Genomic DNA, 12,434 nt, shown 5'->3' with positions numbered 1-12,434 from the left:
TTTTTGCGTTCCATATTTTAATGGGGCCGAGTTGACCGATTATTTTTTGGCCGAGTTGACGTGAGGCCGAGTTGACTTGGGGCCGAGTTGACGTGGGGCCGAGTTGACTTGGGGCCGAGTTGACCTGGGGCCGACTTGACTTTGGCCGAGACGGTTTAGGGCCGACTTGGATCGAAATCGGATCCTTCTGCGGTTCCCCGGTGTGCACGTGTGGGTGTCGTGTGGTGGCGACCGAAATGCATTACGTCACGACCGAAATGATCGGTATTGCTGTGGGGAGAGAGATATAGCCTAGGCTAAATGTAATAAGAGAAATTCAATCTTTTGTTAAATCTAGCATTTATTCTTGTTGATATGGAAGAAAATAAGAGGAATAAAAAGAAAAAGCACAATAGAAGAGGCCATGCAAAAAGTGAAAATAAAGGTAGGATGATAGCCTTATTATTATTAGCTGCTATTTTATACTAAAAAGGTCTAGGCTAGCCTAGGCCTAGATAGCCGTCGTAGTCTAGCTAGGCTAGGTAGGGGTGCCCGTCAAGTCGGCCCTAAACCGTCTCGGCCAAAGTCAAGTCGGCCCCAATGCAAATGTCGGGCCCAAAGTCAGGTCGGCCAAAAACTACTAAATCTGTCAACTCGGTCTCTAGCCTAGGCCTAAGTCTAAAATACAGTATGGATTACCTACGCAAAAAGAAGTGCTAGGCCTAGGCCTAAAAATTACTAAATAGGCCTAGGCCAGTTAATATAAAAATGGCAGGGTTTAGAATTTGGGCAATTCTCCAATATGGCATTGTATTGGAAGACCACAATAATTTTTTTAATCTGCATGAATCTACATGAACACCGGACTTTAGTCATAGTTCGAGCTAAAAAAAAAAAAAAATGACGTCATTTTAATTCATAAACCGAACTTCAACTAAATCGCCGACTAAATCAGGCCAACCTCGATTAAATAGAGACAGCTTTTGATCGATTTTGTTTAGTCCTCGAGGGGACAGGCTAAATGGTCGACTAAATGGTATTTAAACGAGGTTTATAAAAAATGTAACAGTCATTGAGTTGTTATATTGGCCAGATATTAGAGAATGAAATATCTATTTTTATATTAGCATAATTAAATATACATTGGTATATGTTATAATAATGAAAATCATCTTTATTTACAACCGTATACAAATTACATTATTTTTTTCGAGCAAGTCCGACTTGAACTACGTCACGCCATAGCGACAATGGGAGATGCGGACACTCACCACGCGATGGAATGTTTAGGGGGCCTAGCGCTTTCTTGTCACGCTATGAAGTGCAGGGTTCGTCGCGATCTTTGTTGGAGGCCTAGAAAATATGAAAGTTACCATACCGCCATGGTTCCTAAATATATTTTGAAGATTTTGTTTGTTGTTAATCAAAAGTAAATTATTACTGATCTTGTTCTAATAATTAACGATTACAATTATTTTTCATGTATATAGTCCTGATGCGTAAAAAGTTTTGTAAAAAATCGAAAGTGATATCAATGCGCAAAATTTCGTCTGCTCCTCAAACACTCTCTTGTCATTGGCCAATGTATAGCCTTTGTTACCCAGACAAGTGCAACTCGACTAAAAGCTTGACATGCTCAAAAATGCATAGAAAGTTGATTTGAACTTGATTTTTCGCATTTTTAAAATTTTAAACGCGTACATTTTCCATAGATAGCGCATGACATAAATTTACACTTTTCTAAGTTTCAATTTAAATTGTATGGTTAAATACCAGAAATTCATAAAACTGCGCGTAACTTATGCTGCGCGACTCTAACGTCATAACGAAGTTTCTTGCACATCTACAGGTCAATCTTATGATAAAGTTATACAATCTTATGTTGGCCAGAATTACAGACAAAATTTGTGGAAAGAAAGAAGAATAAGATAGAAAAAAAAAAGATCCTGACAATAACAAGGGGTTATCCGCCAAGTGCTGATAACCAATTAAGATAAGATATACTAAAATTAAGTGTTTTGTAGAATATTGGGAATTTATCCCTACCTCTCCCAATTATATCATTTATTATTACATTTGATAACACCCCACACGTTAAAAAATCTGTGGAAAAAAAAACTTTTTCAAAACTCACTCATATGAACAAAAATAGTAGGCCTACCTACCAAAAAAGATCTAGTGTAAACCATTTTCTTTCAAAGTAAATAAGATCCTCTGATAATTATCACATGTGTGGATATTTTCTGATATATTTATTGAAATGCTATATTTTAATTTTATGTTTATGTGCTACTTGGTAACAATAGAGAGGTTTCGCAATCTTATGAATACGATAACGAAAACGGATACGTCACGCACACGTATTCGTTTTCGTAAGCCAGTAAAAATCTGTTTCGCACGGCAACGAAATATTGAGGGCGTCGTCCAAAATATGACTGCGGTAAATTTGAGCGAAGCAAAAGTATGTGTTGCTTGGTGCTTGGCTGCCTAGCGTAACATCAAAGCGAGTGAGGACTTTAAAAACTGCTATTTATAAAAATTGACCTGGCATTTTAGTAAATTACTTTCAATAAACCTATAATTATATTATAATCATGAATCATTCCTGATTCAAATGCAAAATGTGCAAAATAGATCAAAAACTATACTCGTTTTGTAGTTACGAATATGACTGGTGATTTTCGTCAACAGGAATACGCTTTACGAATATGAAGTGGGGATCAGCTCAAAAGTTTCACAAATGTGTGACGTATCCGTTTTCGTTATCGTATTCGTAAGGTTGCGAAACCTCCCTATTACCTAACTAATTTAACATACTTTGTACTGTAGACATATTAAGTCAAAATACATCACAGTAAAATAGAGATAATATCAAAGAATAGTCAATAAACATATATTCTATTTCTATCAAAAATATTCAATTTTCTCAAATCAAAGTAGGTTATGTCTCCATAGAAGATTGTCATTCGGTATTTTTATGAATTTATGTTGAATAAGAACACCACTACCATAATGTAGTAACATTTGATGTTTACATTTGTTCGAGAATCTCAGCTCGTTCAACTAAATCATAAGCCTAAAAAATGACGTAACTAAGATAGACCGATTTGTTGTAATTTTGTTATGAACAATTTTGCACAGCCAACAGAATTTGTTTATTTCTAGGGAAAAATTATATTAATATACATTTATTATAAAACATTCAAAGCAATAATCGAATAATTATGTTATAAAAATACATAATAATGTTTGTAAATTCAAAAAAACAAACAAAAAAAAGTACATATTCAGGCAAAAATATTTGTTGTTCTGATTACTATTATTTTATTTGGGATTTTATGAATAAATGCATTTGTACCTTTTGTTGAGCAGTACGTTGACATGCTCTGGGGACAGTGTCATCATCGTCCTCAAATAGGTGGAGGGGAGATGCCCTGGTTTTGGGGCCCCATTGTGTGCCTGCCATCAAGAATGGTGCAAAATTTTCATCCAACGAAAGTGTATAAGTAATTTTCCACCATGACCTTGTTTGTAGAATCGTGCACACACGCAACAAACACTGAACATAGACTTGAAACGATACTACATAATAGTAAGACAACAAGTACATGATATATGACATTAAGGTAACGTGCACGCGTCCAGCAAATAGCAAATATCGACTTAATAGTAATTGTAAGTATTGAAGCAACTCTAACATTAACTCGTAAAATACTAAGCTTATGTATCACAATTGTTTGGGTCTAGTTTGACATGAATTTTTTTGTTATTTATGGCCGGAAATTTCTTCTTTTTTTTCACATTTGTGGGTGCTGTTTTACATTTGTGGGTGATGTGTTTTCTCATTTGTGGTTGTTTTCACATTTGTGGATGATGCGTTTTTACATTTTTGGTTGTTTTCACATTTTGTGGGTGATGCGTTTTTACATTTGTAGTTGTTTTCACATTTGTGGACGTTCTCACATTTAGCTTAGCTAGTTAGGCTTTGTAGGCCTAGCTGGTAAAGAGCGGTAATGATGAACATCGTACACTAGTTATAAGCCTAACCTGACCTTGTCTTGTTGCTAAATTAATTGTCTTCCCTTTTTTGGCAGAATCCGTCAATATAAATTGGGGAAGACCTGGTATTTTCGCTGAAAAGTTATGGTTCTTTTATTTGTTTACCCTTTCATGTGATTGGTCAAAGTGGGTGCATCACATCACAATATGAAAATATCAATCTGCACGCGATGCATGTTTGGATTTATAGCGGGCCGCTAAAATTATTAGAATCGACTTATTTTTCACATTTTTAACCATTTACAGACGAAAAAAACATTGCTATAGGTCCATATAATATTTATTTTTACAGAAAATATAGTGCGTGACCTTAAATTAGGTAAAAAAACGTAGGTCTTTAAGATTATTCAAAACCTCATTTATTTAGCAAATGTCAGGATGCATACAATGCACCTTTGATAATATCTATATCAATGTTTGATTATTGATTGATTGATTATGCACTTCAAACACCATATATTCATGTTGTATGCAGTTTACAGTATGACATTTTTAAAGTGGATACACAAATTATTATTAGGTGCTATTCAGCAAGGGTTACAAGAAGCATACTGTCAACAGCAGGCAAGAGAAGTTCAATATGTACGTTTTCCAGCAAAATCAAGACGTGGAAAGGTATGGTCACTACACTTTAATTATAAAACATTGAATGTTCAGATACTTACAGTAGAATGCGATTTAAGTTCTTTATCAAATGTTTTCGATTTACTGTAAAAATTTTCCTCAGGAAATGTTGGTTGACAGCAATGGATATCGATACACCCAAAAGGTTGATAAGAGGCGTTCTAATGTGAATTGGCGTTGTTGTGTAAGGAATAAGAATGTTACGTGTATGGCTAGTGTACTTGAGCGGGGTAACAAGTTTATTAAAGGGAGACAAGACCACATTTGTGAAACAGGTATTTTTATTATATTGAATAACAAAGAAAAAAATGTATCAAGCATAAACTTTAATATTGATTGTATTAGGTACTGTAGTTTATTAGTAGTTTAATGCATTTATAATTAATTATGAATACTATTAATATTTTGTCCACATACTGTATCCTTATTGACATATGTTACAATCTGCCAAGTGTCTTAAGAGAATGTTCCAGATATTAAACTTTTAAATGTCAATTGAAATTCTATATTTTCAACACTAGGCCTAATTATAATTTAAATTGTATATTATCATTAAATTTGAAAAACAATTACAGACCTAATATCTATAGTCTATAGTCTTTATTCAAACACCACAACGTAAGTTGGCAGGGTACAAAAAGAACTAAATTCCTATGGCTTATGAGCCTCTACTCTAATAATGAATGTTAATTTTAGATTAAACTTATAGAAATATTCTTGTAAAAGAAATACTGTATATATATATATATTATGTTGATACAAAATAAATGATATGTCTAGTACCGCGAATAATAAAACTTGGCTGGCTTGTTAAAAACAGAACAGTCAATATTTCAACTCATGGAATATTCTCACCACCAACTCATAAAAATTAATAGTATTGCACGCCATGTAACCCACAATCGTCCATTCAAATATTATTTTAAAATATAATATCTTAAAATAGTTAATTCTAGTGTCTGTCTGTAATTGTGTTGTGTATTAAAAAGAAAAGTAAATTCATTGAAATTAATTTAAATTTCTTTTATTCAAGGTTCATCCTTAGAGGAATGGTTTTCGCAACAGTCAGATTTGCAATGTGAAGAAGAGAATATATGCGTTCCACTTGCTACTTTGGATAAATTGGTAATTGAAATTGTTTTTGTGTAATTATAATGTTTAATACTAAATTACATATTATATTTTCCCCTTTTAAGTTTGCTTGTGTTTCTATTTTTTCAGGAAGCTGAAGAGATTTCAGAAGAAATAGAGTACATGCATCTTCCAGTAGCAACTAGTCATGGAAAGGTATTGATTGTAGTTTAACCCTCTCAGCACCGAATTTGGAAAATATATTTACAAAAAATAAGACTGATTAGGTATTTTGTTTAAATAGTTATGTTAATTTTAATGCATGTAATAATTTTAGTTGTTAACACTTTGACTGCCAGAGGTTTTTCCAGTTAGAAACTGCCATCGCCAGCGTTTTTAGCCCAATTCGATGTTTTTGTTATATTGAAACTATGTATGTGATCTGATTTATATGTAATTTAGACTAAAATAATCATAAAGATTTTAGCTTTACAATGGTACCAAGAAAGATTTTCAAATCGCAATATGTAAATCATAATAGTAAAATGAAAGTAACCTACTTTTTGAGTTTTTCGTAGTTTCGCGCAAGAAAGTCGAGATATTCGCGATTTTGTGCAAGACATCACAATATGAAAATGTTGCCCGGTGAGATCAACAAACAACGAAAAAGTTCCACGGCACCGATAGGCCTATAAAAACAAGTTATCACTATCGAAAAATGTATTACATTTTATAAATCATAAATCTTAACATCAATGTTTCGCCAAAATCCACATAGTAAAGACACCAGGCCTAGTTAACCAGGCCTATATTTGGTCCGGAACCGTTTTACGACTAGGCCTAGGCTAGCCTAGTACTACTAGCCTAGCTAGTAAACTGATGATAATATCCATACCATTTCTAAACAAGTTTGTTGCGTGAAACTCGGTCACTTTCAGTGAAACACCAAAACAATTAGGGTATACATACAATAATAAAATTAAAGACTTCATATTGAAAATGACTCCATTATTTTTTATTCAGATAACATACAAACATGTCAATCCACAAAAACCTTTGTAAATGCTTTGGCGGCATAGCTAGCGCGCGACCGATACACAATGCGCCAAGCCGGCCATCGCTCTACGCGCTACTGTGATGCGCGGTGTTTGTTATTTCGACAGGTACGATTTTGACAGTCGTTCGTAACCAGATTAGTTACTTTCAAATAGTAAAATATTGACGGTCCAGACCGAATATAGTGTCCATATTTATAGTATATACCAATAATTAACCTATCTACTGGATTTCGTAAAAAAATGTGAAACACGAAGATCTTCGTGTTTGGCAGTCAAGCGTTGTGTTTACAAACAAAGATTCTCGTGTTTGGCAGTCAAAGTGTTAATTGTTTCCACTAGCCAGATAGGTAATTACATATTTTAATCTAGTCTTTTGCCTTAAAGAAAGCAGATGTTTAAAAAAATATATATTTTTGATATCACAGGAAATGTTGATTGACACTGCAGGATACCGTTACACTCAGAAAGCAGATAAGAGACGTGCTAAGATTAGTTGGCGTTGCTGTGTGCGTAACAAGTACATTATGTGCAAGGCAACGGTCATAGACAAAAATGGCAAGTTAACAAGAGGAAGACAAGATCACATATGCGTGCCTACTCAAAGTATGAATTTAATGTATTCTGCTCCGCTCAAGGGTGTCCAGTTTTCTTAATCTAGATCAAAGTTTGAAACAATTCTTATTTGTGTTCTGGTTTTCAAGGAGTCCAGTAGAGAAGTTTACTTTGCCTTTATTGTTAATTCAATGTTGTGCTTATGTTATTTTGATAATTTGTGAAATTTAGTAGATAAAACGACTGCTGTTAATGATAATTATATATTATTAATAATTGATGAAATTAATACAAACTTTCAGTATAATTTTATTTATTATTTCCTCTTCCATAATAAGTATTTTTGTATAAATTGAACCACCTATTATTTTTGAATAACATTACTGTTTTGCAGTCAAAACCCAGTAACATTTAATCAATTTAATATTTTAATATCAGTAAATTATCTTTCTATATTTTATAGACAATACTAAAATTTGTGTGTGTTTAAAAGTTGATATTAAATATTTCAAATCTTTATGTATGTTTTAGTTGCTCAATTTTTTCAAAATGTTGGTCTGTGTTCTGTTCGAATATAGTTTTTGTTAAATTCTTTAAAAATGCATTCATAATTGTATTAATGTATTAATTGTTGACATGAATATTATTAGTGTAGTACAATACAATATTACAAAAATAAATAAAAAATTTGCTGTTTGACATATTTTCTTGTAGGTGTTAAAGAAATGACAAAGAAGCTTAAAAAGGATGCACTTTCAGAAGATTCTAAAAAAGATTCTGTTAACCAAATTCTAGACAAGGTTTGTTGATAATTTTAAAAACAACTACAACATTACTATTTAAAATAAAAATTCTAACTAAAGAAGGATAAAAGTTGGTGATTTTAATTAATTTAAATGATTCTTTCTCACAAATCTTTCAAAACCCCTACAAATGTTACTGTACCCATTGATAAATTTGAATATTATGCCAGATGTGTACAGTCCTTTGCATGAGGACTTGTTCTACTGTACCACCACAACTTAAATACTCAGCCAATCGACTCTGTTATGGAAACGCATCTAAAAATAATAAATTTCTTTTAGATTTAAATTTAAACTTAATTTGTTCACGTTAGGCTGAAGCGTGTATGGACACTTTTGACTTTGAGATGGCTCAAAAACATTGTCAAGCAGCACTAGAGATAGAACCAGACAATGTGCGAGTACTGGAGACAACTGGAAATCTGTTGGTGGAAATTGGAGATGTCGAAGGAGCTAAAAAAATATCCTTTAGTTATATTTGTTTTGTTGCATAACCTTATGAACAAAGCCTTAATAAATGATGAATGGTTGATTTTAGTACACCATTTTGCAATGTAAACCCACATTAAAAAAAATGTACTGTAACATTCTGGTTAAAATCCCTGTGACTGCCTTATAATATTAAATCGTTCTCTTCCTTAACTATTTTAACTGCTTTGGTAGAGCGGTGAATATTTGTCCAGACTCTGGCTATACTAAGTACATGTATTTAGGACAGGTGTTTGAAGGTCAGCAGGCTATTGACTGTTTTCGCAAAGGAATTGATATTATGTTGAGTGAGAAAAAACAAAGCATGAATAAACAAAAGGTTGGTGTTCCCATTAATTTTCTACCTATAATTTAACCTAACCTTTAATAAATGAAAATCGTCCATTAGTGGTCTCACAGCATACCATATATGCTATACCTGGGGCAGAGTTATTCTTTTCTTAGGATGCTATTTTTTGAACAGGAAAACAATTATGCATTGCCTTTAAAGGGTATATTTTATTAAGATGATATGTTCTTTATATTTGTTATTGAAAATCCATGTTTCTTCCATAGGCAAACAAAACTTCTGATATTAGTGTTTTGAATAATGCAATTGCAAGTGCATACTGTTCAATAGCTGAAATGTATCTGACAGATTCATGGTATGTTTTTATAGGATTAATTTAAACTATTGTAATAATTGTTACCACTGGTGGAAGTACCAATTTGATGAACAGTGTAGTATGGCAGAAACAAATGTTGAGTGAGTTTAGGAATAATAGTATGCCTAACGAAGCGCTTTTAAATAAAGCAATTATTAATACACATCCTAACATGAAGCATACACGCCAGCTTCAATTGAAGCATACACATCAGCCTCACAGGAGGCAAACACACCTGCTTCACAGTAACCATCCAGGCCTAGGCCTAACTACAGCATTAGGCACCTCAAATCATAGTATTTCTGGGTGAGACATTGATGAGGGGGATGATATAGACTCCATCCTTCAAGGGCATCTTTATGCAATGAAAATAATGTGGGCCTAACAATTTAGATAAGATTACCAAAATAGTGAATGCAAAATTTGAAACTTTACTTAAACAAGAAAAGAGAAAAGCTATTGTTGACAAGTATTGTCAGGTACCTGGTAATCTAATGAAATTATGTTTCCCGGGTAAATGAACATATGGAGTGGATTAAAAAGCTTTAACAAACCGAGGGATTTCAGGGAAGCAGTCCTACAGGACTCTGTTTAAGTTTATACTTAAACCAATTGTATGGGCAATATCTCATTGGACTATTGAGGAGAAGCAGCATCATATTAACTATTTTGAACTTTTACCTGCCTTCTCTAGAAAAATAAATGGTAAATAATAATCAACAGCTGTTTGTGTTATTAATAACATGGGCACTTGCCATAGTTATCAATGTAATAAAGTGGCAGGTAAGAATTTTTGTGAGACAAACAGCCGATTTTAAATCCATAGAGAAAAATATTGACACAGAATAAAAATTAAAATGAATATAAAAGAAAAATCATCCTACCATTTCCACTGCAAGGAACTATGAGTTTGTCGCAAAAAGAGATTTAGAATATGAAAGCATGAATATACATATTATATATTCTTTTTTATATATATAAAAATTGTTTATTTCTATGTTTCTTTATTAAGTTTCGAAGATAAAGCAGAAACCCAGTGTCATGAAAACCTAGAGTCAGCCTTGCAGTACAACCCAAACAACCCCGAAGCATATCAATTGATGGCAAGCTACTTCCTTAGCACACAGTCCAATCAGGTACATTTTGCATTTATATTTTTGTATATCTTCCATACACTGTAAAGAAACATTGCATTTCTCTTTTTTTATTTTATTCATAAAATCGACAATTTGTAAAATTGATGATTTATAAAATGTTCATAAAATTTAAGTTTAATGTTCACTAAGAACAAATATAACGTTGAGCATAATGAGAGGTAGAGGCAGGATTTTAGAGCCGTTGGTACGAGACTTAGGTACTGTAGGTTTGCAATTTTAAAAACCTTGTTGTTTTTTTCAGCATGCTAAAGAAATGATCAAAAAGAGTATAGCATTGTGGTTGCCAAAACTGAAAGAAATTGAGAGCAGTAAACCAGTTGGTGGCGAGTTTGACCCTGTTGAGGTTTGTCCACTGAGTTACCTCAGTCGAATTAGTGCTGTTAAGATTCTTATAGAAGTTGAAGAATTTGATGTAAGTTACCAGAAAAAAATTCAATATCAAAGATTATTAATCTTTTTCTTATTAATCTTTTTTTTATCAATCTTTTTCATATTAACCTTTTTCATAATAATCTTTTTCTTATTAATCTGATTGCATTACGTTTCATCTAATGTTGATAATTGCACATTCAACTTTTTCTAAATGTTTTCAGAATTTGTGCCATACGATATTGTAGACTGCATTTGAAAATCAATTAGTTGGACCACTGCCTTTTTGAAGGGCCTAGCTTCCCGGCCTAGCATTAACTCGTGAAATATTCTCACCATCCAATTCATAAACATTCATTATGTTTTTACATTTTATCATTTGGTTTTACCTTGTTTAGGTTGCTGAAGAAATTTTACAAATGTTGTTAGAAGAGGATGATGAAGTGATTCAAGTGTGGTACCTCCTTGGCTGGCTCCATTGTTTACAAGACACTGAAGAAAATAAATCATATGCTAGATATTTTTTACAAAAAGCCAAGAAGGTACTTTACATTTACTGTAAATGCTTGTGAAATGTGAAGAATAATGAATTAATTTATCGGAATCTATGAGAGCTTATTCTAAACTATTCTTTACATACATTTTTCTGCATTTCAGCTCAGTCAAAATGTTGATGATGATAGCTATGTATCCATGACTTCACATATTAATGAACTATTAAAGAATGTTGGACCTGGAGATGGGGATGCTGAAGATTGGCTACAAAAATCACTTGAAAGAGCAAAGAAAAATGATGATGATGTATCAAGTGATGATGAATCAAGTGGTGAGGAAGAAGAGAATATGGAACATTGATGTTACTCATTCATACAGTGTATCTTCTAACTATCGAAAAATATTTGTGTTATAAAAACTTGAAAGATAAACTATATTTATCTAATTACACAATTTTAAAAGTATCGAATAAAGAAAAACTAATAGACCGGGCACCCAGAGAATTTATTCATGTAAAAACCACAAAATGGTTTGATGGACTGATTATGTAGATATATGGCCAAGATTAAAAAATCAATATTGCTGCTGGTTCCTATCTTGTAAATTTACCCGGGGACACAAAATGAGAGGGTAAAAAATGGTATATGTATATGTGTATACAATGACAGCAACTTTATCTTGTAAGTTGCCCGAGACAGTAGCCCCAAGTGACCACTCAAAAATGGTGTTAAGAGCCACACGGCTAAGAGCTAAGATGGTTAAAAACAAGCAAAATTTACACAAACATCCAATATAAAAATATATATATATACATAAATGCATTAAAAAAATAAAGAATATACAATTACAAATTTACAAACTGCAAGCAAAATTATTTATCATCCGTAGGCCTATCTATCAAAATTACGAATTTCACATATATTATTGCACTACTGTATAAGGTCATTGTTAATCAGGAATGGGAGTGTGGACTTCTTAAATCTCTCTGTTCTACATTTAATTTGGGATATTTTGTTCACGTTTCTGAGAGATCTACCTGTCGCTTCAGCACGGGTATTGGGGATAATATCACTAAATTTTTCACTCCTCCCAAACTTCAGGACAAGCTGGAGACAACGGTCACAGTGCATATCA

At 32.8% G+C, this 12,434-nt stretch overlaps 1 protein-coding gene across 2 annotated transcripts; it reads left to right on the top strand.

Moving 5' to 3' along the window:
* The first annotated feature begins 203 nt into the window (after positions 1–203).
* Positions 204–11,787, top strand: LOC144839546 (uncharacterized). Of its 2 annotated transcripts, none has more exons than XM_078694960.1 (14): positions 204–424; positions 4,559–4,653; positions 4,766–4,937; positions 5,696–5,787; positions 5,884–5,949; positions 7,217–7,394; positions 8,058–8,143; positions 8,461–8,607; positions 8,799–8,937; positions 9,189–9,279; positions 10,292–10,415; positions 10,678–10,848; positions 11,204–11,347; positions 11,463–11,787. In XM_078694960.1, exons 1-14 carry the CDS (start codon positions 355–357, stop codon positions 11,658–11,660), a joined length of 1,773 nt encoding a protein of 590 aa, XP_078551086.1. In that variant the 5' UTR covers positions 204–354; the 3' UTR covers positions 11,661–11,787. The 2 variants fall into 2 exon arrangements, with proteins under 2 accessions (XP_078551086.1, XP_078551085.1); XM_078694959.1 differs by having other exon boundaries at positions 8,799–8,954; positions 9,191–9,279.
* Positions 11,788–12,434: the final 647 nt, after the last annotated feature.

The sequence above is a fragment of the Antedon bifida genome, chromosome 4 (assembly GCF_963402885.1).
Source record: "Antedon bifida chromosome 4, ecAntBifi1.1, whole genome shotgun sequence".
NCBI lineage: Eukaryota > Metazoa > Echinodermata > Crinoidea > Comatulida > Antedonidae > Antedon > Antedon bifida.
Note: the sequence above shows the minus strand (reverse complement) of the source record. Positions and strands in the feature narration are given on the sequence as shown.